General features: G+C 44.1%; 1 protein-coding gene across 1 annotated transcript in view; it reads right to left on the bottom strand.

Moving 5' to 3' along the window:
• Positions 1-24176, bottom strand: part of ZDHHC20 (zDHHC palmitoyltransferase 20) — a 261337-nt gene that overhangs the window by 112328 nt on the left and 124833 nt on the right. The window contains exons 4-5 of the mRNA XM_086935201.1: positions 18860-18980; positions 10604-10673 (exon numbers count right to left, since the gene is read on the bottom strand). Coding sequence (XP_086791327.1) covers positions 10604-10673; positions 18860-18980 — 191 coding nt within the window. The remainder of the gene's footprint in view (positions 1-10603; positions 10674-18859; positions 18981-24176) is intronic.

Genomic DNA, 24176 nt, shown 5'->3' with positions numbered 1-24176 from the left:
GCCACGTCTTGAATACCATTTTTAATAATTTCTTCAGCAGTTATTGCGGTTTCCCTTTGCCCCCCTTTCTCATCTTTATTTTATCTAGTCAGGCCCTACTTCTGTATTGTTCCTGGCAGTCCACTGCAGTATCAGCGGACTCTGTATACAATTATTTTATAACATTTTATGAAAGCTGTATTGATTCCCACCCGAGTGTGTGATACTTCCCATTCATTTTCCAAAGTGCTGTAATGTTACAAGGCAAATTTGAGCTCATTGTCAACCATGTCATGAGTCTACCTGCCCAGTCTCTTTCACTATGCTTTTTGGTTATGTACGTTTTGTAATGCTGCTTTCATAACCTATTAGTTCTCGGTATTCCTCCCTTGGTTGTTTCAAGTGGGTGCAGCTTTCCAGGGACTTGAGCGCTGCCATTTCTCATGGTCTCAACACCTCTTTTAGTTTTGTGCCGTCCCTTTGCACAACCACTCTACCCCATGTGTCACACTTATGCAAGCAACACTTAAAGAGAACTTAAAAGCCTCTCAAACAATAAAGAGATCATCAACAGACAAATTGTTCTCCACAAAGAACTGCTGAATCACCTCCAGCTGCAGGCATCAGGCCAGTATTCAAGTAGTGTCAATTTAAGAAAATTACGACCAGACAGGGTTTTGCTCAATCATTCGTTATCTGTAACCGCTTCCCCAATCTGCAGGTTACAAATAAAAAAAGTTAATCCTAGTATGCAAGACATGTACATGAGGAGAAGTATGAACATTCTCTAACCCCAGGGTGTATGCTTCTCCACGGCAAACACAACCAGATGATGGGAACAGTCAAGCCTGAACAGGGTCAAGACTGATTTGCATATGGCTGGGTCTAACCTGGGGTGGCATAGTGAGCAAAAGAATAATGCAGTAAACTCAGATAGGTCACTGTGGGTGAGTGGATGAAAAGTTTCAGCACTCCGTCGTCCATCATCTTGTTGTGTTGGCTATGTTTGCCCTAAGTGGCGAAGTGTACGAGTCCCTTGCTCGCTGGGCCACTGGATTCAAACTAGCCTGGTTGATGGGGGGGTGCGACACCGAAACTGGTCCGAGAATTCTTCTTTCCGCTCCAGGGAGGACCTGGCCTGGCAGTTCGGGCTGGAATGTTCCCATGAGGAACAGGGTCAAGACTGATCTGAAAATAATAATATACCAGACGGTTTGGGGAAACTGAAAGACATGGGAAAAGGATCTGGGGGAAATGGAGACACTTGACTGGGAGACGGCCCTGGTGCACCCTAGGGAAGTCGCGATAAAGTCCCGGCTTCGACTAATACAGTTTTAAATCCTCCATAGGGTTTATTATGATAGGCACAGATTACACCGGATGGGTTGGGCCACTTACTACCTGTCTGAGATGTGGGCGGGGGCAGGGAAACTTCTACCATACCATTTGGGGCTGTCGTGTTATCCAGGGCTACTGGACAGAGATACTAAGGGACATATTGGAAACAACCCTCCCGATGGTGCCTAGATTGGTTCTATTGGGCATAGCTAATGAGGTAGACCTGAATAGCCCACTTTTGATTTTCCTCTCGCTGGCTTTGGTGGTGGCCAAGAGGGATGTGGCTCGGGCCTGGGGCGCACCTGCACCCCCGTGAATAGAGGAGTGGAGAAGAGGTATGGACATATACATGGCAGCGGAGAGGGTCACATACAAAGCCAGAGGCTGACCCAAGAAGTTCAATATAGAGTGGGGGAAATGGAGAAGATACCATGGCCTAGACGGGGGGGGGGGGACTATGAAAGAAAAAAGGGTGGATCTACATGCTGTCCCGACGCAGGGGGTGGAAGTTATGGGCATCTAAGTGCTATGCAGACTTAGTTGGCACGGCGCAGTATCCACGAGTATTGTTTTGCTATGAGACATCCTGGGAAAGGTGGGTGGAGGGTGGTGGGGGGATAGGGTGTGGTGGAAGGCCTCATGTGACATGCTTGATATGTTTTATATGTGTTAAAAATGTAAATAAAAATGTACATTTTTTAAAAAGACTGATTTGAATATGTCTGGGTCCAAACTAGGGTGGCATAGTGAGCAAAAGAACAATGGATTAAATCCAGATCTGTGACTGGTGGTGAGTGGTTGAAAGGTTTCAGCACTCCTTCAATAATCTGGTTGCGTTTGCTATGTATGTTTCTCCGAACGCCTTCTAGCCATCTGTTTGTTAACCAATTACAGAACGTGCAAGACAACAGAGTTGCCACATTGTAATGCAAAGGTGAGAACAACCTGTCTTGCTCTAGATCCACTACACATTTAAAATTGCACCTACAAATGGTGGGCATGTCTTTGTCATGAACAAGCTGAACAGCTACCATGGCTGGGTACTCATTTTGAGACACCATCCAGTCTACATAAGAATATTATGTATCTATCTGCAGGGTCACTAACCACCATCGTTAACATAGCCTATTCCCCTTTCCTGTAGTGAGATGCATCTCCTGAAGATACACAAAGTCTATGACTGCTCTGTAAATGGATGAATACATTCTTTGCCTTTTGGTTATGTTGCCCAGTCTCCTGACATTCCAAATTTGTACTTTATATTTCGGGTTACCCACTGGGGTTTTGCTGGAGGGTCACTGTGTAAGGCCGTCCCTGGATCTGTTGGAAATCTGCTGTCTCCGTCTCATCCCAGTTTCTAAATAAACCCAAACATTACCCAGCCCAGGGAATAATAACCAAATATACCCAAATAACGCCAGAAGAATCAACATTTTAACCAGTCGCTCCAGTGCCACAGGGTTGGGCGATATCCTGGGAGGGGAGGGGGGGCAGCCAAGGGTGATAATGGCAACCGCTAGTCCAGCCAGGACTAATAACTCTTTACCTTACCATGAAAGAGTGTCTTTTAGCTTAAACCAGGCTGTATAATCAGTTAACAGGAACACCTCACAGTTGTCCATTTGTATTGACCTAGTTTCTCTGAAGCTTTCTAGGATAACATCTGTTCTTTTAATTCAACAGTCTCGACATTATGGGTCAGGGTGGCCACCAGGTGTTGGTCGTGCCAATGGTACTCTGTGGGCTTTCTCTAAAACAAAAAGCCAGAAGAACCCACATGGGATAACTGTCCTTGTGCCTATTTTTAAGAAACAAGAGTCTAAGAAATTGGATTATTAGTTCAGAAGGATGTGCGTCCTTCACGAGTAATGTGTCTGCAACTTTCTCTTTACTGGTTACCAAGTACCGGTACCCGATTGCAGCACTCGACTCTCAGGGTAGCAAAGCAGTCCAAGGCCTACTTAGGTGAGGTGATGTGGGCTAGTTCCCTCCCCCATCCCCCGCTTGCTGGTAAGCAATAGCACTCAATAAATCATTGTCCAGTCAATGCTTTTTCTTGTAAAAAGGTAAAGTACTTCTCATACAAATACACTACTAAATACTATGCATTAATTACAAATATATACAATCAGGTGGATAGAAATACCTCTGGTGAAACCCTTGTTTCATGTTACTCCCCAGTGGTTTCTGAATCCTATAACCACCATACCTCTCTTATACTAAATACAATATCACCCAGAAGCCCCTGCAAACCTCGCACATTTCAGTGAGGTAACATTCCAAAATGTGGGGAGAGCCAATAATTTCCTGCCATGCAGCGTTCCCACACGTCTCCTGATCAGAACGGTACCCCACTTGCATGGGTGGGCCTAGTGCCTGCATCAAGAAAGGCTCCAAAGCTTAATGTGCATTCCTTGACGAAAACCTATCTGTTTGGCAATGGGGTACCTGTGGTATTTGGGTGCTAGCTCGACAGGCACCAGGTAAACCCATGTAACAGACATTTTTTAAACCTAGACACGCGGCGGAGTCTAGGGTGGTGTGCCGCAAATGGGGGAGCGCTAGGAGGTAGGAATTATGTGGGCCCCTTAAGATTCGAGGTTTATTACACAGAAATGCAAGGAAATGTGTGATATGAGGAAATGTTTAAAGTTTTCAGAGCATTTGGGGGCTTTCTGCCACCCCTCCCCCATGTGGGGCAAACTGGTTCAAACCCTCTCTGACCCGTACACAGGTAGGGACACTGGTTTGCCCCTTGCCCATTCTGGGATGGGATATTACTCGATGCTGGGGGTGGCTGAATGGGGTGGACTCCCAATCTGCTTCCACAAGTTGACAAAAACACTGTATTGCCTCTCCTTTTGGGGAATTTACCTGGTGCCTAGTGAGATTTATGCTTCTTCAGGAGAGGTAGATTGGGGACGAACTCCATCAATATGCCCCCAGGGAAGCAGAAAGGCAGTAATGCCCTTTCTGTGGGTGGTGAATGTTCTTGTGTATGATGGGCCTCCTTCACCCACTTTTTAACAGCTGTTCCCTGATTTATAGAGGTCCTTTCTGCCCCACCCAAGGGAGGCAGATCATGGGGAAACCACCAATATGCACCCAGCCCCTGGGGGGCAGAGGCGTATGCCCTTTATGGGGTGGGAAAATAGCGGTGGCCACTCCTCAACCACCCCTTTAAAAAAAACAAAAAAAACCAGTCATCCCTACAGTCTCTAGTGTGCATTCTGCCCCTGTCCCCCGCCCCCATTGACAGCAATGCTAGTATTGTTAAAGGGGTGGTGGGGAGCACAGGTCCTTATCAAACGGGCCGCTACACCTACATTACACCAGTGTCCATCGCCCGTCCCTCTGCAGGAAAAGGGAGGTATTGCTGGAAGGCTGAGTTTTCAGCTTTCCAACAATACTTCCCTTTTGACACAATTCCCTGACAGCACGAAGAACGGGGGCTGATTCCCACCCCCTCCATCCCTGAGGTAAATCAGTTTCCTGGGTGCCAACCCCGCCAATAACCATCACTGACACAATCACGTAATTTGCAGGACAGTCACAGACATGAGTTTTAGTAAGTTACTTTAGGGCACGAGTTATAGGTACTTGAGACAAATATAACTAGAGTTTCAGTGGTTTTATTGGTTTAAAACGTTGTTTTAATTGTCATTTTCACCTAACTATAATGTCCCTTTAACCTTTCTTTTTCAGAAAAAAAAAAAAAAAAATATATATATATATATATATATATATATATATATTTATATAAAAATAATCTGAAAAATAAAGGTTAAAGGGACATTATAGTTTGGTGAAAATGTCAAGTGAAACAAAGTTTTCAACTAACAAAATATATATATATATATATATATATATATATATATATATATATATATATATATATATATATATATATATATATATATATAAAATATTTTTCCTTTTTGGTGGGAAACACCCCTCCCCCCATGTTTTTTTATTTACTCCTAAACTCCATTTAACACCAACTACCCGTAAACCATACAATTACCATTACCTCCCTTTACCCCTGCACACCTCCAAACTGAAATTTCCCTCAACTCCCTTTACCACTGCCCATTTCTAAACCTTAAACTTACTCTTTCCTCCCTTTACCACTACTTTTTTTTAAGTAACATAAGCGGAACCGGGCTCACCAGGGACGAGGGGGTGACTAACCTTGCCAGTTTCCTGCCAGTTTCCCCCTCGCCGCCGCAAGCACAACAGCGGCCGGAGCGCGAGGGGGGAAACTACAATCCCCAGACGCCCCAGCGGCGCTACTCGCCACACACGGGACCAGCGCGCCAGGAGGCGCCACAAAAGGACAGCAGCCCCGGGGGAGCGGGGGGTCAGCAAGCGGAACCGGGCTCACCAGGGACGAGGGGGTGACTAACCTTGCCAGTTTCCTGCCAGTTTCCCCCTCGCTGCCGCAAGCACAACAGCGGCCGGAGAGCGAGGGGGGAAACTACAATCCCCAGACGCCCCAGCGGCGCTACTCGCCACACACGGGACCAGCGCGCCAGGAGGCGCCACAAAAGGACAGCAGCCCCCGCGTCGCGGGACCGCGCGCGGGAGGGCGCCCGGGGCTAAACTTCCAAACAACACCGCCTAATGGAGGGCAGATAAACTACTGCTGCCATTAAAACTACAGGATCCAGCATGCCTCGAAAACCACGTAATGACCATTGAAGGTCTTGACCACTGGGGGTCAATAAAAGGAACTTTGGCAATCACCTGTGGATTGGCAGCAGCAATGGTGTAAGGGGTAACCTTTGAAAAAGTCCAATGGTGGACGAAACGCGTCAGGAAATTCCCCCGTTAAGTGAATAAATTACCTGTTTGACAACCCGTTGGTGTGCGACTCCGTTTCCTACGTTGGTGGGAGTTTGGTGTCAATATTTGGCGGTGTGGTTCTGCCGCGGGAGGACGCACAGTCAGCAAGCGCGCCAGAGGCTTTCCCGACTTGAACCACCTCTTCCTGGTCGTGACGCACGAGAGGGAAAGCGGTTGCCACCGATGACCGGCATCGGTATGACTCTGTAAGCGGACTTGAAAATGGTTCGCCAACAGCAACACTGAACAAACAGACACTTCCAAACAACACCGCCTAATGGAGGGCAGATAAACTACTGCTGCCATTAAAACTACAGGATCCAGCATGCCTCGAAAACCACGTAATGACCATTGAAGGTCTTGACCACTGGGGGTCAATAAAAGGAACTTTGGCAATCACCTGTGGATTGGCAGCAGCAATGGTGTAAGGGGTAACCTTTGAAAAAGTCCAATGGTGGACGAAACGCGTCAGGAAATTCCCCCGTTAAGTGAATAAATTACCTGTTTGACAACCCGTTGGTGTGCGACTCCGTTTCCTACGTTGGTGGGAGTTTGGTGTCAATATTTGGCGGTGTGGTTCTGCCGCGGGAGGACGCACAGTCAGCAAGCGCGCCAGAGGCTTTCCCGACTTGAACCACCTCTTCCTGGTCGTGACGCACGAGAGGGAAAGCGGTTGCCACCGATGACCGGCATCGGTATGACTCTGTAAGCGGACTTGAAAATGGTTCGCCAACAGCAACACGGAACAAACAGACACTTCCAAACAACACCGCCTAATGGAGGGCAGATAAACTACTGCTGCCATTAAAACTACAGGATCCAGCATGCCTCGAAAACCACGTAATGACCATTGAAGGTCTTGACCACTGGGGGTCAATAAAAGGAACTTTGGCAATCACCTGTGGATTGGCAGCAGCAATGGTGTAAGGGGTAACCTTTGAAAAAGTCCAATGGTGGACGAAACGCGTCAGGAAATTCCCCCGTTAAGTGAATAAATTACCTGTTTGACAACCCGTTGGTGTGCGACTCCGTTTCCTACGTTGGTGGGAGTTTGGTGTCAATATATATATATATATATATATATATATATATATATATATATATATATATATTTATATAAAAATAATCTGAAAAATAAAGGTTAAAGGGACATTATAGTTTGGTGAAAATGTCAAGTGAAACAAAGTTTTCAACTAACAAAATATATATATATATATATATATATATATATAATATTTTTCCTTTTTGGTGGGAAACACCCCTCCCCCCATGTTTTTTTATTTACTCCTAAACTCCATTTAACACCAACTACCCGTAAACCATACAATTACCATTACCTCCCTTTACCCCTGCACACCTCCAAACTGAAATTTCCCTCAACTCCCTTTACCACTGCCCATTTCTAAACCTTAAACTTACTCTTTCCTCCCTTTACCACTACTTTTTTTTAAGTAACATAAGCGGAACCGGGCTCACCAGGGACGAGGGGGTGACTAACCTTGCCAGTTTCCTGCCAGTTTCCCCCTCGCCGCCGCAAGCACAACAGCGGCCGGAGCGCGAGGGGGGAAACTACAATCCCCAGACGCCCCAGCGGCGCTACTCGCCACACACGGGACCAGCGCGCCAGGAGGCGCCACAAAAGGACAGCAGCCCCGGGGGAGCGGGGGGTCAGCAAGCGGAACCGGGCTCACCAGGGACGAGGGGGTGACTAACCTTGCCAGTTTCCTGCCAGTTTCCCCCTCGCTGCCGCAAGCACAACAGCGGCCGGAGAGCGAGGGGGGAAACTACAATCCCCAGACGCCCCAGCGGCGCTACTCGCCACACACGGGACCAGCGCGCCAGGAGGCGCCACAAAAGGACAGCAGCCCCCGCGTCGCGGGACCGCGCGCGGGAGGGCGCCCGGGGCTAAGCCCGGGCAAAGGGCGGGCCCTTTGAGGCCCTCAGAGGACCCGAGGAGGACGGGACGGGCCACCCCACTTGGCCCCATCATAGAAGCAGGTACAGAAAACAACTAACCCTTTTGCTTCCAATTGTCATTTGTCCCTGAACCGTCCTGTCTCTATTTTGGAGCTCTCGCAGTCCTAACAATATGTCTATCTGGGAGGACCTGAATGCCTTGTGTGGCACAAACTACGCCCCTAACATATCAACTCCACCCACATCTGGCAGAAATACTGACCTTACAATCCGCACTCCCCAGGAACTACCTTTATTCCCTGAAATGATTGCCACTCAAGCTAGCACGCTGCCCCAGGCCCTAATCACCAAAAGGAACATTGAGGAGATTCCAGCTAATGTTGATCAAATGTCCTGTAGCCCCTCATCACCCCCCGCTATTTCATCTGTTTCAACGCCACAGAAGGTGGTGGCCACATCAAAAGACTCTGTTTCCCCCTTCCAAGCGACCCTACTGGCCCACATTGAACGATTGCTGAACGCGGCCCTATCACCCCTGGTCACAAAAATTTAGGATCTGGGAGAAAGGTTGTCCAGCGTGGAAAAAATAGTACAAAGGATTAATCCATCAAATGTAAACACTGCTTCACCCTTATGTTATACTCCCTCCACCAACCATGAGAAACATAAGTCTACAGAACACAGAATAGCACCACCAATTGATTCCTCTACTAGCAAACCCATCCCAAAAAGATGTAATATTACTTCTAAACCGACTTATGTCTCTTTAACAGCACCTAGGATTCCTCATGAAAGAAGGCATCGAATCAACCTACCCCCTGAAGCCGCCCCCTATGTGACTATTCTCTCTGGGGTGCCAGAGCTTAGACAGGGCAAATTTGAAACAAACCAGGACCTGCTGAACAAAGCCATCTTCTGGCTCAATAACAATAGACCGCTGCCACCTGACCTAGATGGCGGAATTGTAAGTGTCAGGAGGGTGGGATGGTTGGGTACGTTGCCCAAAAACTGTCCAGGAGATTTGATTTTAATTAAATTCAAACCCAGGAACACTGTCCCCTATCTAAGATCCTCTCAGCCCAAAACTGGAGATGGCCCTATTTGCATTTGTGACTTGTTTGACTTTTATCCTGGCCCCAGAGTATTGAACTATAAAACCCGTTGAAAGGGGGTTCCTGTGTACCATGCGCTTTTATTCTGCACAAGATTGACTTTAGTTTGTTTTAAATAGTCAAATTCATTTTTTCTTTTTTAAACCTGCAATTAATTATTGTGCCTTTATATATGCATGTATTTTTTTCTCTGCTGCTTTTATGGTTTTATACTTAAAAACCGAATAAAGCTGGATTTGAATTTGAATTAACATAATAATAATAATGTTACTTAAAATATTCAAAAACAAAATACTTACCTGCATGGTTTCTCGATACATAACAACCTCCTCAGTTCAGCCAACGTGCATATAGTTCATCAACCTAACTTCAAGGCAGGAAATCATGGTGGCAGATGGTAGGCTTATAAAATCCCGGGCACTTGCTTGGTGTCAACTCAATCCAGAAATCTGCGTCACACTGCCCCCATTCCAGAAGACTTCTGAAGGCTGATCTCTACAAACAAGCCTTTCACTTTGACCAAATACCACTGTCATATTAAAGTTGCTACCTTAGTTTTGACTCACTATATGGCAGTAAATAGTACGAGTTACTATTACCCAATATAATGAACCATCTAACCCATAGGTTCTGGAAGTAGTGGTGCTAAGGAAGCTCAGGCACCCCCAGAATAACCATGCTGGAGTTCAGAAGGTAAATGACCAACAAAGATGCCTTCAAATTGTGGTTTTATATTGTCACATTTACTAGGATTCAAAGACAGAGGTCATATGTCAGACTGTGCCGTCCGACAAATTGCTGTTCATTGTTTTAACTTGGAGATTTGCGTTGATTTTTCTCTGACAGCAAAGTTAGCAGATTTTGTAAAGTGAACTATGTGACTATCCTGCTGGGGTACAGAGAGTGAGAAAGGAAAGGATGAAGGATGTCTATTTCTCCTAACACACAACATTTCAATAGCAGTAGATGAAAAATAGAGCACTTTCAGCTGTCCCTGGGCAACATATTTTGGCACTGCATAAAACACTTCAAATAAAGACCCAGGACGTATTCACTATTACACGCCTGCTATTGTGATGTAGTTTATAGCGCACAATGTCACTTCTCATGTCAGAGATACAGGCGCTAGGAACAAACAGTACTTCTGTTAACAGCGAGCCCGCATCACTTTACAATGAACAAGTCATTCTGTAGCTACTAACAATTTAATGTAGTTTGCCAAAGAAAGTAAATCTCACCGATATATTTAAATAATTAGTGGCAATACATAACTAATAGTCGAGATAACAGATATGCTTTCACAATACTTAAAACTGCACCAAAGCATCTCACTTTCTGTAATTTATACATGATTAGGCGAGGGTTTTCAAAGGTAACAGCTTGTCAAAGAATTAAGCAAAATAATTACTTACATGTCGCATGCAGAACAGTGATGACATCTATCGGGTTTAATGAGCTGGCATCTGTCACAATATCGGATAGCTGTATTTTAAAACACAAAAAGGTGTGTACAGATTATCCAAACTGAGCGATTTCTTGAATAAGTTCATAAATATACTTTTGTGAAAAGGAGCTTAAAAATGCACCGGAAGAACAGTGAAATAACAGGAACCTAGATGCTCATGCCAATCACGAACGTTAAAAAAAAAAAAAAGTTATCAGAAAGACAGTAACAGCTACACCAAAGTAAACTACCTAGAGCTGTTTTCCTAAATAAACATCCTGAACTTTGTGATTACTTAATTTGCAATAATTCCCCGCACAAAAGAAAAGATTACGGAGGTTCCTGGAGCATATTAAAGTTAATTTGGCAGTCAGTGGTTACCCATATTGAGAAGATTCTTTAACATTTTAAGATTGTTGCAGTTCTAACCCAGTGGTTATTAAATCAGTCATTGAGGCCGCCTTTTTTGTAATGTGGAGTATAATCAAATCCTGAAAACCGGTGGCTGAAATAAGTTCACGTTAAAATTAACCTATTTCACAAACGTTGCACAAGGGTACCACCAAGATTTCATTATTACTCAACTGGCAAACAATTTGCTCCATGTAGGAGAAAGAGTGACTGCAACATAGCGACTTCCTGCAGAGTAATGTGGGAGGAAAGGTACTGCCCATTAGCGCCCCAACATTATAATACTGTGGGGTGGGAATGAGATCTGCCAAACCCCTCCAATTCTACTTCACACAACCCCAAGGTTTCTACTCGGGGGCCACCAAACCCTTAGTGGCTGGTGAAGGAGAGTATGATTAAAGTGAGAAATAGACTTTGGCATCCTTCCAAGACAAACAAGCATTTGCAATGCAATGGTCTCGCATTTGTGAGCATTTGAGCTATTGGCATAGTAAATATCAATGCCTTTTATTTATGTATTTTAAAAACTTGCAAGCAGTACAATGCGGGCAGTAACTACGCCTCTTTTACTGCCAGCTTTCCTTTTCGTAAGCAAGGACTATAAGTATAAAGGCAGTGTTTATTTACCGCTTGCAGTTTTCCAAACAGATAAATAAAAGGCATTGTCATTTACAATACCAATAGCTTAAACTCTCCCAAACGTGAGACTTATTGCTTTGCAAATGCTGGTCTTTATTTTGCTCGGAATGGTGTCCCTTCCTGAGTTAGAGCCGGGCCAGGTTTTTCCATCCTTCCATTGCGGCTTTGGGAGGGGATGAACTCTCCTGGGGTGGGGCCTCTCAGGGTGGGCTCTGAGGGGCAGGCTGGGTGGACTCATGTCAGGGTTGGGGATGTGGGGTAATTCGGGTGGAGGTGGTTGTATAATGTGAAAGGAGAGGGTCTTTATATACTTGGGGGCCCATTAGGATGGCAGGCGATTGCCCCCGCAGGGCCGGCGGTAGCTACTGCCGGCATGGCAGGGGCAAGCCACCCGCCATCCTCGACAAAATGACCCCCCGCCACATTAGGATGGCTGGGGGGTCCGCGGCGGACGAAAAGTCTGTCTGCAACATTTCCACCGGTCGACTTCGCGATCAGCGGAAAAAGTGCTTTTTAATGGTGGCGGTGTCTCGGGCGGTCCGATGCTCTTCCACGGCAAGCATGCGGTCTTTACTTTGGGGGCCCGTTGCAGGCCCCCACGGTGAAGGCGAGGTTGGGGGTGCATATGGGGGGGTACCTGTGGTATCCCCCTGAATTTGCATACACAATGCGGCAGGCACGCGCGGTGCCTGCCGCTTTGTGTATGCAAATGCATAACATGCATTTTTAACATTGCAGTGGGTGCTGGTGTAAACACCGCCCGCCGCAATGTTACAAATGCATGATGCGCCCGCCAGTGTGGCGGGTGCATCATAATGTGCATGGCGGGACCACCGCTCAGATCGCAGGCGGTCCAGTTTTTCCACGAGGATGGAGGGCAGACAAAGTCCGCCCGCCATCCTAATGTGCCCCTTAGTAATGCAAGATGGAAATCCATATGTTCTTTTGAACTAGAGGGACATGTTATTACATTTACGTATGGGTTAGTTAAGATCATCTAAGCTGGGATTAGTGGTTTAATTTATTTGAGCAGATAATGGCCGTTAACCTCTTGAATTGGAATGTAAGAAGTCTAGGAATCGCCCTTAAGAGATGCCTGGCCAAGAAGACACTAGATCTATTTAAGCCCCAGATTTTATGTCCCACCGAGATGCATGTCACGTTCAAGGACAGAACTGGTTTAGACAACTTCCATACCAAACTGGGGTGGCAAAATCGCAAGTCTCTATAAGAGGCGTTGCAATCTTTATTAGTTTTACTTTATGAGCCAAGATAATTTAAAACAATAGCTGATATTATAGGTAGTTGGGCTATTATCCACATAGAGATGGATCAAGTTCAACTCACCGGTTATGGCATTTATGGGTCAAATCAGAAGGATCTCAGGGATTTTGATATAATTACGGCTGAACATACTTATTCTTTGTGTTTTCAATTGTGTCCTTAACTTAATTACAGAGTAGACACAACTAATACTAGCGCCACCTAAGTTTAATCAGTTCGACACGTAATCTTGGCACTGATGAGGGTGCATTGCTTGGTCGATGCAGGTACTTAAACCTGGAAACTCGGTTTTTACCTACTATTCACATGTACACAGCCATTACTCTTGGATAGACTACGCCCTTGTGCCAAGGAATTTGATTTATGATGTGGAGATTGATGTGGTCCCCAAGCTTACATCTGATCAAAATATACACAGTTAGTTTATGAAATTTATTATTCCATAAGGAGAATCTAGGCTCCAAATGTTTAAACATTTTTGGGATTGATACTTTTGCAATGGGCTATGGTTGGGCTTGGTCAGATCAGTGTATGAAGTCTTTGAGAAAATTGAAGTAGTCCCACCTCCAAATGAGTTTAAGCAAGAGGCTCAAGTCTGTGCGCCAAAACCTACATTAGCAGTTGTTACACAACAAATCTTTTAAATTATAGGTTGATGCATTTTGCGTAAATTAGGAGAATTTTAAAACAACCTTTGAGAGGGAACAACATATAGATTGAGTGGCACACTATTTTTTCATACCATTTAAAGCCTTGCTTGGGGAGAGGCACAACCCAGCACCTCCTGTCTAGTTAGATCAACATTCTGCAAGTGACTAGTTGACGTGGGAGTCAGTATAGATATCCATCTGATGCCATTCCAGCTCCAAAAATATCCAATTATGTAAGGCAATTGTTAAATAATGTGTACATAGCCCATTCAGGATATCTTTGCATGCCTAACTCAGAACATATAACTTTAATAGACATCCCCTGATGCATGATTAGGAAACTCTTCAACAGTCCGCTCGGCTCTCCCAATGGTAATTTGGTCACGTCTACCCAAGAAGCAGCAGCAGGTCAAATTGCAGCACAAATGTGCACTAACTGAAGTGCCCTTACGCAACGTGTTGGGAGCATTGTTTCTATATGTGTCAACGCCCAGAATCTGCAATTGTTCTGAAACCTGTAACTTGATAAAAAAAAATTAGGTGAAAAAATAAGCATTGTCTTGCACTCTTCTATTGAAGCTGTATACAGTTCCAAGGCGGTTTGTTGACTTGGTTACCAACATATATTTATGGAAAAGAAAGTACGTCTCCACACTGGGAAGAACCTCTCTTTATCGCTAATCTTTCTGGGCAGAGGAAGTTTCAATAAGCAGAAAGAATGTTTTATTTTGTTCATTTCAATATTCTCACTACAAGCGGCGCCTGCTGTGGGACGCCATGTGAGAAGAATGACTGCCAACATTCAAATTCGGCCCAGATATATCGATGTGGAGGAGAAGGACTCGCGTTCGGGCCAGGAAAGAAATGCTTTCACATTCATTTGTTTAACTCTCTCAACTGTCGCCACGAATGTCATCACATGATCGTGTGACATTTCCATGGAGCCGAATGCAGCTTTACCCGTTGCAGTCAGAGGCGTGTTGCATTTCATAAACAAAAGTACGTGACATGGGAAAGGAACAGGGGTTTTTCCCCTCATTTTTGCACAGTGTGTCAAAGAGAATGGGTGACGTCAAGTGTAATGCAAACGCGCAGCTCGAGCATCCACACTGGCAAGTGCTTCATTTATTTACAGCAAAGACCTGTCTTTAGGTTCATGCTAACGACTAAAGCCGGAACCAGACAGAAACTCTATCCACTTCCTCTGGCTAAACAAGTAGATAAAGTGTGGCACTAGTGAAAGAGCACCGAACTAAGCTAAATGATGTTAAAGTGTCTTCAAAGACACTAAAAATAGAGGTGAGCGAGCCACCTCATGCAGACCAAAATAAAGGCAGGGCCGCTGTACTTCCATATTAAGGGTAGCATCACAATGTGCCAGAAATAAACGAAGTAGTCTTCCAAGAATAAAATACACACCTACAGTGTAATGAAACTGACGTTGGCCGGTGCACCGGAGCAGAAAACGTAAGTGATATCTAGGGAGCACCAACCAATGAGGAGCCAGAAAAGAGGAGAAGCAAGAGTGAACCTGTGGAAAGCAGCAGACTGGATTGCATTCAGTCTAGTAAGTACAACAGGTCTTGCAGACAACGCATGTGCGCTGATACTCGACCTATAAAGGGCAGAACCAGGCGGTGAGGGCAGAAAAGGGTAAAGGTTAAAAGACTAACTATACCAATGTTTCACTCTTTCCAGTCCACTCCATTCAAGTCCCACTTCCGGATACTCCTCTTAGTGGTTGGAGAGAAAATGTGGACAGGTGAAAGGATTGGAACAATGATAGAAAAGGTTTAGAAATACAGTACTAGAGTGAAATATTTGAGAATTCAATCAGAGAGAGCACTATTTTCTGATCTGGCCTAATGAGAGAGACCAGTGTTAGAAACAAGAATGATTATGTGTGAGAAAGAGAGCCACAGAGGGCGAAAGAGACCAAACTGACGCAAGGCAGATTCAAGAGGACAGAGAAGAGGTTGAGAAGAACATGGAATAAGGGAATAGATTAGATACAAAATTAGGGGGAAGTATTCAATGAGAAAAGCACAGCAAGGTCGTGGGTCACAGGACCTCAAGGAGTAAACCGTAAAATAAATATTTATATGTGGCTGTCGTTATGCAAAATTTCAAGTTGTGCCACTAATTAGCCCCCCCCCCCCCCCCCCCCCCCCATGTACTACCATGCCACCTATTGCTCCGCAGAGCTTTTAGAAATAACGGGGGTGCTTATTCGTAGCAACATTTTCAGCAATGCATCTGTGCAGGGAGAAAATGGTACGTGCATCTTCCCATTTTACCAGTGGCAGCTCCTCCGCTTTCAGGAATGTACCAAAAAAGGAGAGAAAGAAAACAACAATAAACCCGGGTTTATTATAGTTTTATTTTGCTTCCTGGAGTCCTAGGGGTGGAGTCAGGGGGATGACAGGCACCGGTGGGGAGTGGTATGCCCCAGTTATCAGTGCACAACCGTTTGGTTGTCCATCTCAGGCCGGCCAAACCGTGATTTGCAATTAAGCGGTCTCCAACCTGAGAAAGCCAGCACAGGGTCTCAGTCTCACTGGGACCACAAATAATTGGCGTTCAGGCCAATGCTGAAGCTGCTCTCATCGATAAGAGCAACTTCAGGATTGGCCGCAGGGGAGTCTGGGAGACTGTGCCTGCAGTGGAACCACGAGAGGAGCAGGAGACCGGTGTTGCAGTGGGCTGCAGGTAAGTTCTACCCCTTTTTTTCCCCCTTGTCGTTGACTCCCCCCACTCCCTCCTCCCCTCTGACACCGGCCACTACAGCGTTTTACAGAGCCACAAATGGACTAAAAAACAAATATAATAAAAACCGTTGCACTTGTCACATGCATTTGTTTATTTGCGCCTTCGGGTGTTCTCGGCGTGTGCTCCATTTGGACAAACAAATTTAGCTAACACACAAACTCCTGATTGATCATTAGAATCTGTGTACATGAAGACTAAGTTATCGGTTTGTTGAATAGATGCACGTACTAGAACTCACATGCAGTCCACAAACATCAAAAAAGAGAGAAACCATCAAAACCACACAAATCCAACAGTGGAATGTACCAAGAGTTGACCTATTCGTTGAGAGGAACGCATTAGCGCAGACAACCACTTATTTCTGCAAATTCATACAGATTGATACCTCTACACATCTTATTCGACATGGATAGCAAACATACCCATTTGGTCCCACCAATAATGGTACTTCAGATAGAAACACTTTTTGTTGAAAGCAGAGACCACTTTCAATATTGCTGGCTTAATAGCCTGTCACCTACTGCCCATCAAAAAGGACTCTTAGATCTACATCAAGTGAAACAGATGCTGCATTCTGAGCCAAAGATATTAGGAAGAAGCACATCTTTGTATTTACTGCATCCTGTAAAGTCCGACTACGCATAGTCTCCGGTACATGTTAGCTTGTCTGCTATTAAAGCATGCAGAAGAATGAGACCAAAAGTTGAGGTAGCTCATCACAGTAATGATGAAGTTTTGTAATGAGATTCCCAAAGCCTGCTTTTGCTTGGAAATTGAATCTAGTACTGCTGACATTTCTCTGTCGTCCTTTTGAACACACAAATACGGTGGATTTCAAATTACATTCTTAAAGTGTGCTTATCTGACAGCTACATCAGCTCACAGGGTGAGTGGGAGGGAGGCTTCTTTTATTTAAGAGCCTTGTGTAGGGTTATGGTTATACTAATTACTCACATCTCCTTCCTTCTTAAAGTAGTAGCCCCATTAAACCCATTAGCCTGTGTTTGGCAGTCCTACATCCCCAACACAACAGTCTTTCCATACATTAGATGTTCAGAAGGTTTTGAGGTACTACACAGACAGTGATATGCCTGGTGGTGAACTGCAGTATGGCTCAAGGCAGAGGAGAGCACATTTGGAATGCCTGGTCTGCAGCATCTTTGTAACATCAAAGTAGGATAGTAACAGCAACCATCTTGAAAGTTGCTGAACAAAGATAACGTTTTACACACCTCAATAGGGAGAGCTGAAATTGTTATGGGATTTTTGTTGGCAAAGTGAACCTGCGTACTGAAATCAGAGTCTACTGAGAATACAAAAGGGAAGAATAAAAAAGCATTGGCGAAGTCAATATTTCTCTACTTTGGGACCTACTGGCTTTGGAAATGCTTTTTCTCGATGCTCAATAGCATTGATAAAAGCACAATACTTTTTGCCAATGCTAATTAGCTTGTGGGGAGGCACAATGACGCATCATCATGCATGCGCCCCAAAAAAATGATACATGTGCCATTTTCTTTCACTTTTTAATCAACCAATCTATGACGGCAGTCACTAAAAAGTAATAAGTGCACAAAAGCGCTTTTCTGGGGGCTGGCGGTAATCTAGTTGTTACAAAGGGGCACTGGACAAGAAGAGGAAGAAGAGAGTGGCGCTGAGCTGCAAAAGATTACAACAGAGAGGGGAAGGGCGCCGAGGTGAGGCTTACTGGTAGGGCCATGGTGGTGGATAGAGTGGTAGCTGCGGGTGGGAGCAGTGAAGGGTAACTAGTGAGGCGAAAGATGATGTGTAGTATGTTGCTGAATCCCAGAGTCCACAACTCTACATTCTTAATTCATAAATCTATTTTAATTTGTAAGGGTCTCTGACAGAAAATATTTGGTGATGGTGAGTCGGGCCTAAAAGTATAAACACACACTCCAGAAAATTCAAAGAAAAGCTTTCAAAATAGTTAGAGTTGGAAACATTCTTTTCACGAGGAACTCAAATATCCAAATTAGGACAGAGTTGGAAAGCCTAAGGGGCCTAAAAAACAGAGCTGTTCAGTTTTCAACGTAAACAAACGCGTGCTATTTTGTATAGGAACAGAGATTAACACTAGAACCAGAAAATAAAAAAGAGCAAACCAGGGGCAACATAACAAAAAGCTAGCTTTCAGGAAACGGTTAGCAAATGCAGGAACAACCTAACACCAAATGAAGAATAAAAATATTCAATTATTGAAAGTATAATGGTAAAAGATAAACCGCAAAAGTGAAAATAGGCCTTCGGCTGAAGGTAAAGAAAGACATGCTTTTAAAGAAGGTAAGTACACATGAAAAATTGATTAACCTCGCAGTTATTTGTTACTTCATTTCTAAGCAAAGGCAGGCTACACTGAAAACCCGATTACTCCTCATGACATTGTCGTCCTAAAAAACATTGTATTCAAACTGCATATTTGATATATTTCTGTGGTTTGGGTTCCTTACCCCTTGTTGCTGTTGTTGTGTAAATAGGCAAGTCTTTAGCAGCTTTTTTCAGAATTTCTTGCTGAAAGTCAGGCCTTTCTTCCCTTTCATAGATCTCTTTATCAGATTTGGACAAACAGAACTGAAGAGAAAGCAGAAGAAGAAATAATCAGTCAGTCGTCGTTCAAGCTTCCAAGCTAGTATAATCAAATGCTCAGCTTTAATATACTTCCGAAAAACAAAAATTAACATGCTTAAATATAAATCTTGTGATGGCTGGAAACCCTCCACATAATAGGTACTTCAGCGCCTTTCAACATTTAACCATTTGTAGAAGTAAACTGAAGATCTGCTTTCTTTATTGGAAATAAACTATACAGCCTCTGATTCCCAAACCACATATACAGTATCCTTCTGTAAGAGAATTATTTACAGGCTAAACATCGCGTTTAATGAGAGGAATAGCTATCTTTTAGAAATAGAACTCCTTCGATGAACCCTTACTAAGATTTTAAGCTAAGAAATGGCAAGTTCTGTATTACTAACCTGTGTTGTTTTCTTTCTACACTGAATAAAAACTCTTTTCCATTGTTAAATATGAAGAAAATAAGGATGACTCCTTGGCTACAAACTAAAGTCCCTTAAATATTGTCTTTAACAGATAATCCTGCAACAGCGTCACTTTTGTTGGCCAAGCAGAGTCAAACACTTGTTATGAATTCAATGCCAAGATCCAGTTCTGCAACAAAGTAATAATAAACTCTTATGTTTACGCCAGGTTGACACTCCTCGTCAATATGGATTCAGAAGAAGGATAATCCTGTAGAACAGGTTGCACACTGCAGCAATCTAATTAGTTGTATATCTTATTTGAGTAGCCAGGAACTCATCGGCAAGCACTTATCCGCCCCATTGTGGTTCAGCAGGGTGAGCCTGTGTGACGGTCATGTTTGCTTTTATGGGAATGCATGCATAATATTTAGTTAGTAGATTGCAAAATAATTACAATTTTAATTTAATTTCCTATATGAAGTAAAGATTTCTTTGTCTCAATAATGATAAAACTAGGATCTTGACTAGAGAGGTACAGCTGTTACAAACATTTCTTTCCAATGGTTTCTGGAACAAAGAACGCTCAAAACACCAACCAAGAATGTATAAAACTTAGGGGGGGAAGATCGCAGATGTCACTAAAATCACTAACTACCAGCTGCACCACTGCAATATAGCGTGTACAGGTGAACTGTGGGAAACTATCAGCTTTTTCCTTTTTCATACGTTTTTGACACCTAAAGGTCCCAGTCAAATGTTTCACCTAACTAACTCTCCAATTGCCGGGAAAGCTTCATCTGGTCAGTCCTGCAGTCTCTAGCTCTTCAGGGCACTAGGTCCCAGGGTCTAGACCTCATTAATCTTGGGGTCAGGAATCCTACATTTTGCGTCACTGAAGCAGGTAAAGAAAAGGACCACCACTTGACCCAGGGACAGCGGTTCCATGTTCCAAGTGCCAGCAGGAATCGGGTATCCTTGAGTCCTCATGAGTCTTTTCGTCCAGCAGGAGTCACAAGTCATGTGGAGTCCTCTCAGGTCCATGAACGCTTTCAGGAGGTCGTGGAAAAGATTTATCCTGTGCACTATCATGTGATTGGAAGAAATCTACCGCCCAATCCTAACAATTTTTTTTACAGTTACCTCACCTTCTTTTGCAGCACGTCCTCTTTAACATACTGTAAAATTACCCAGGAGCCCCTGTTTCAGGATGGTGGGGCCCAGTGGCTCCCAGGCCGGCCTGTCTTCTTGGTCACTCCCCTACGTGGAAATGTCAAAACTGGTTTTCCCTACTACTGTGGCTGGAACCTGTCTAGGAGGGTCCAGCATACGAAAAGAAGAAGCTACCCTTCGCATCCCCAAGCCAAAAGAGGTAGCACTACAACTACCCTTTGTTCTGTAAATCACTCCTGTGTGCTCCTAGGTGGCTACTCTCTATGTGGTCAGCAGTCAACACCCATTGGTTTTCCCTGGACCAAAAGGCAAGCCATTCTCCTCTGCGCCAGGATGTAAGTCTTCCAGCTCGGGAGGTGAGATAACTGGCAGTACTAGTCGGACTGTATACAGTTATGTACTCTAAATAGGGCTGAATAGACATTCATCTATTTCTCGTTGTCTGCCAAACTAAGCAACACCTAGATCTCTACAAAACAGGAATAGTCAACAAAGAAGATTATGGGTCTCAATTATCCTGAATCAGTACTGACAATAGCTCTCTAGCTAAAGAAATAGTGCTACACAAGTACCCATATATACATGCATATCAGTATAACAAACTTCTGTGATAGAAACAAACACCCTAAAAGAAATGCAGCCATATGCCAAGGGATAGTGAAACTGCAAGACAAACTCCATCTTTAAACTCCTCCAACAGGTGGTTTTGGGACTTAAATGAGTAGCTCACGAAGGATAGAGTTCTGGGATTGTATTTTCGGGCCTGGTCAGTGTCCGCAAAATAAATAAAGGATGGACAAATACAAAGAGCACCAACGCTTTAGTGCGTGGTGTAGGGAAGTTGTTCATTACCCTGGACCAGACAATATGGACAGCAAGGTGCAATGCAGAAATGTGTACCAGGTGTGATCATCATCATGCTCAGTACTGGTACTGTACTCAAAGTACTTTTATGTCTAGTCAAGGTAGAGCATGGATTGCCCCTGTAAAGATTATTTGAAGGGAAACTATAAAAATATTGAATTACTGCTAATCTACCATCAAACAAGTAGTACTAGGCCAACAGCACAACACTCAAACCGCCAGTTCTTAACAAGACAGTCCAATGGTGTGAGAAGGTAAGTACACTGTACCTGCAAGGTTTAATTGTGTTTTCTGTACTAGACGGACGAACATTGCGCTAATAAATACCAGAATGTCATATGGTCCACTGTTTTTGGCAGGTGGTGGTTAAGCAACTCTCGGAGTCGCAGGACTGGTCTCCAACTATCAATCTGCACCTGTGTCAAATTAGAAAGAGTTGAAGCAGCTAACTAAACTCGTGGAAATGGGACTGGCTCTGGCCAAAAGATGAACAGCTGTAAGTGCGAAGCAGTCGCTTGCTCCCACTGCGATGCAATGGGGTTTGGAGCTAGTGAAATGTGCCAAGCAGGATTCGAGTGTAAAGGCAGAATGTCAGATGTCCAAGATAGAGGAAAGTGGATATCAGCGTGTTCATGATGCTGACTGAACTGGAGCAGGGCGTGGTTGATCGCCTTTGTCAAGTTGTCAAAGGCTACGGTGTAGCCGGAATGAGTCATCCCACTATCTCACTGAGCCAATAAACCAGAGCTGAAGGAGGTTGAGTGCCGTTGTGTGTTTTCCAGTGGAGGGATAAAATATGAATACATTTTAAAAAAATATATATATATGTATATATATTCATTTGTTCATGCCTACCGTTATGAACTAGAATTGAATACATAGTTTCCGTTTAAGTTTACATTTAGGAATGTTTACTGGATTGAAGCACAAGGCAGTGTTCATGTAGAGACCACAGTGCAGCTACTGTTATGTATGCTATGCTTTTTAAATGCAATAGAGCGCTTTAAACCCGAATACCAGATACCAGATACGAATACCTAGAAAGTGCACCTCTTCGAGAGATTAGATATTCCATTTCCAGTTGTTTGACATGTGTGCAGTAGAAACTATTCCATTTACTGGAAGCTGTGTAGCCCATCTCCTCAGGAATAGCACTGGAGTCTAAGGCCTTACTAAGATGTGCAACCTAAGAGCAAGGCGACTATCGTAGGTCTCATTAAATGCTATGTCTGGCTCCTCCTAAAATAACTTTCACAGTGCCATCTCCAGCGCGCCTCTAGGGTTTCTGAGCTGCACCACTTGCATTCGATGAAACAAGGGGAACTTCTCCTTTTTACAGCCTTCTGAAGATAATAAAATTAGCAAATGTCAGTTAGGCAAGACTAACCCACATCATTGCAAAAGAGGACATAGATTGGAGAGTGGACCGCATGATCGGTAAACAAAAGCCTTGTACCACGGTTCCAGCTGGGAAGAAAAAATGTGATGTTACTGGAGACTGGAAACACACTGTACGATGATGAGCTCAGTGCTTGCGTTGCAGGTCTTTGCAGATTTCCTTTCATGCCCTTCCCACACCAGACATGTGCCTTAAAAGTCTGCAAACCACAGGCCTTGTCAAAGCAGCGTCGCCAGCCTTGTGCTAGAGCTGGATCAGCAAATGGGCATGTACAAACAATTAAAAAAACGGAGCATTAAGAACCCCATTTTGTAAAAAAAAGTAATTTAGCTCTTTTCATTAACAGCCACTTCTCTTTCCGCTCCCTATAGCCCCAGACGAGTAAACATCTATTCTGCAGCCTCTGCGCTCACTTCTGAGAACAGTTATCTGTGCATTTGCTTCAACACTCGCTGCTGCCATCAGCAGTGAATGATAGCAATTAAGATATGTAAAGGACGACTTCTTCAAACTCAGAAGCATTTACTCATTCAAACCAGAAAATGGAGACCGATAACTCAATGTAGTGGATTAGAGGTGCACTAGTCCTGCTTGTCACTTGCTTCCCAGCCCACAGGGAACAGCTCTATCTTTTGGGCTGGTGAGGCATGGTAAAAACCAGGACCCTCACTTGTGTTCAGCATTTCAGCTCTGAGATTCAATTTCCGGGTCCCACCAAAAGGTGCTTGTTGTTCACGTTAATTATGTGCAGAAAGCTACCTCTTTATATAGTACACCAAAAAGAGTTATTCTGTGCAAAGAGTCCAGGTATCTCTTATTTGTGGACAGGGCCTTGCTCTGGCAATCCCAAGATGCTCTCTTAGCGGGGAGTGTGATCGAGCAGCCTTAGGCTCATCAGAGAGGAGTGTTAGACATTTGAGGCATACACAGTCATCAAGTGATACACACAACTCAATAAGGAGATCCAGACCAATTGAAATAACACGTATCTTTATAGAACTTTAGGAACTAAGATCATAAAAAATCAGGCAAGTACGTTTCGAGTTATGAATTTTTACAGCTTTTAAAAATGGACACAGTGCAATTTCTGAAGCGGTAATGTTATCCTATGGAGGAAAGACTTGCACTGCATACAGGTAATTCACAGCGACTTATAGGACAAACCTCCTGAACTTAAGGCGATTATAGGACAAGCTCCAAAGAAGCACCAACAAGTCACTTTTGACAACTGGGTGTAGAAGTGCTTTTCAGCATTGGGTGTCCAATCCTTTGGGGAAAACAAATACTGCATTTGGGCACTTCACAGTGACAAACGGGACCAATCTCCAGGACTTAAGGTAAGTATGGGGCAAG

This window comes from Lissotriton vulgaris, chromosome 8 (genome assembly GCF_964263255.1).
Source record: "Lissotriton vulgaris chromosome 8, aLisVul1.2, whole genome shotgun sequence".
In the NCBI taxonomy this organism is placed as follows: Eukaryota; Metazoa; Chordata; class Amphibia; order Caudata; family Salamandridae; genus Lissotriton; species Lissotriton vulgaris.
Note: the sequence above shows the minus strand (reverse complement) of the source record. Positions and strands in the feature narration are given on the sequence as shown.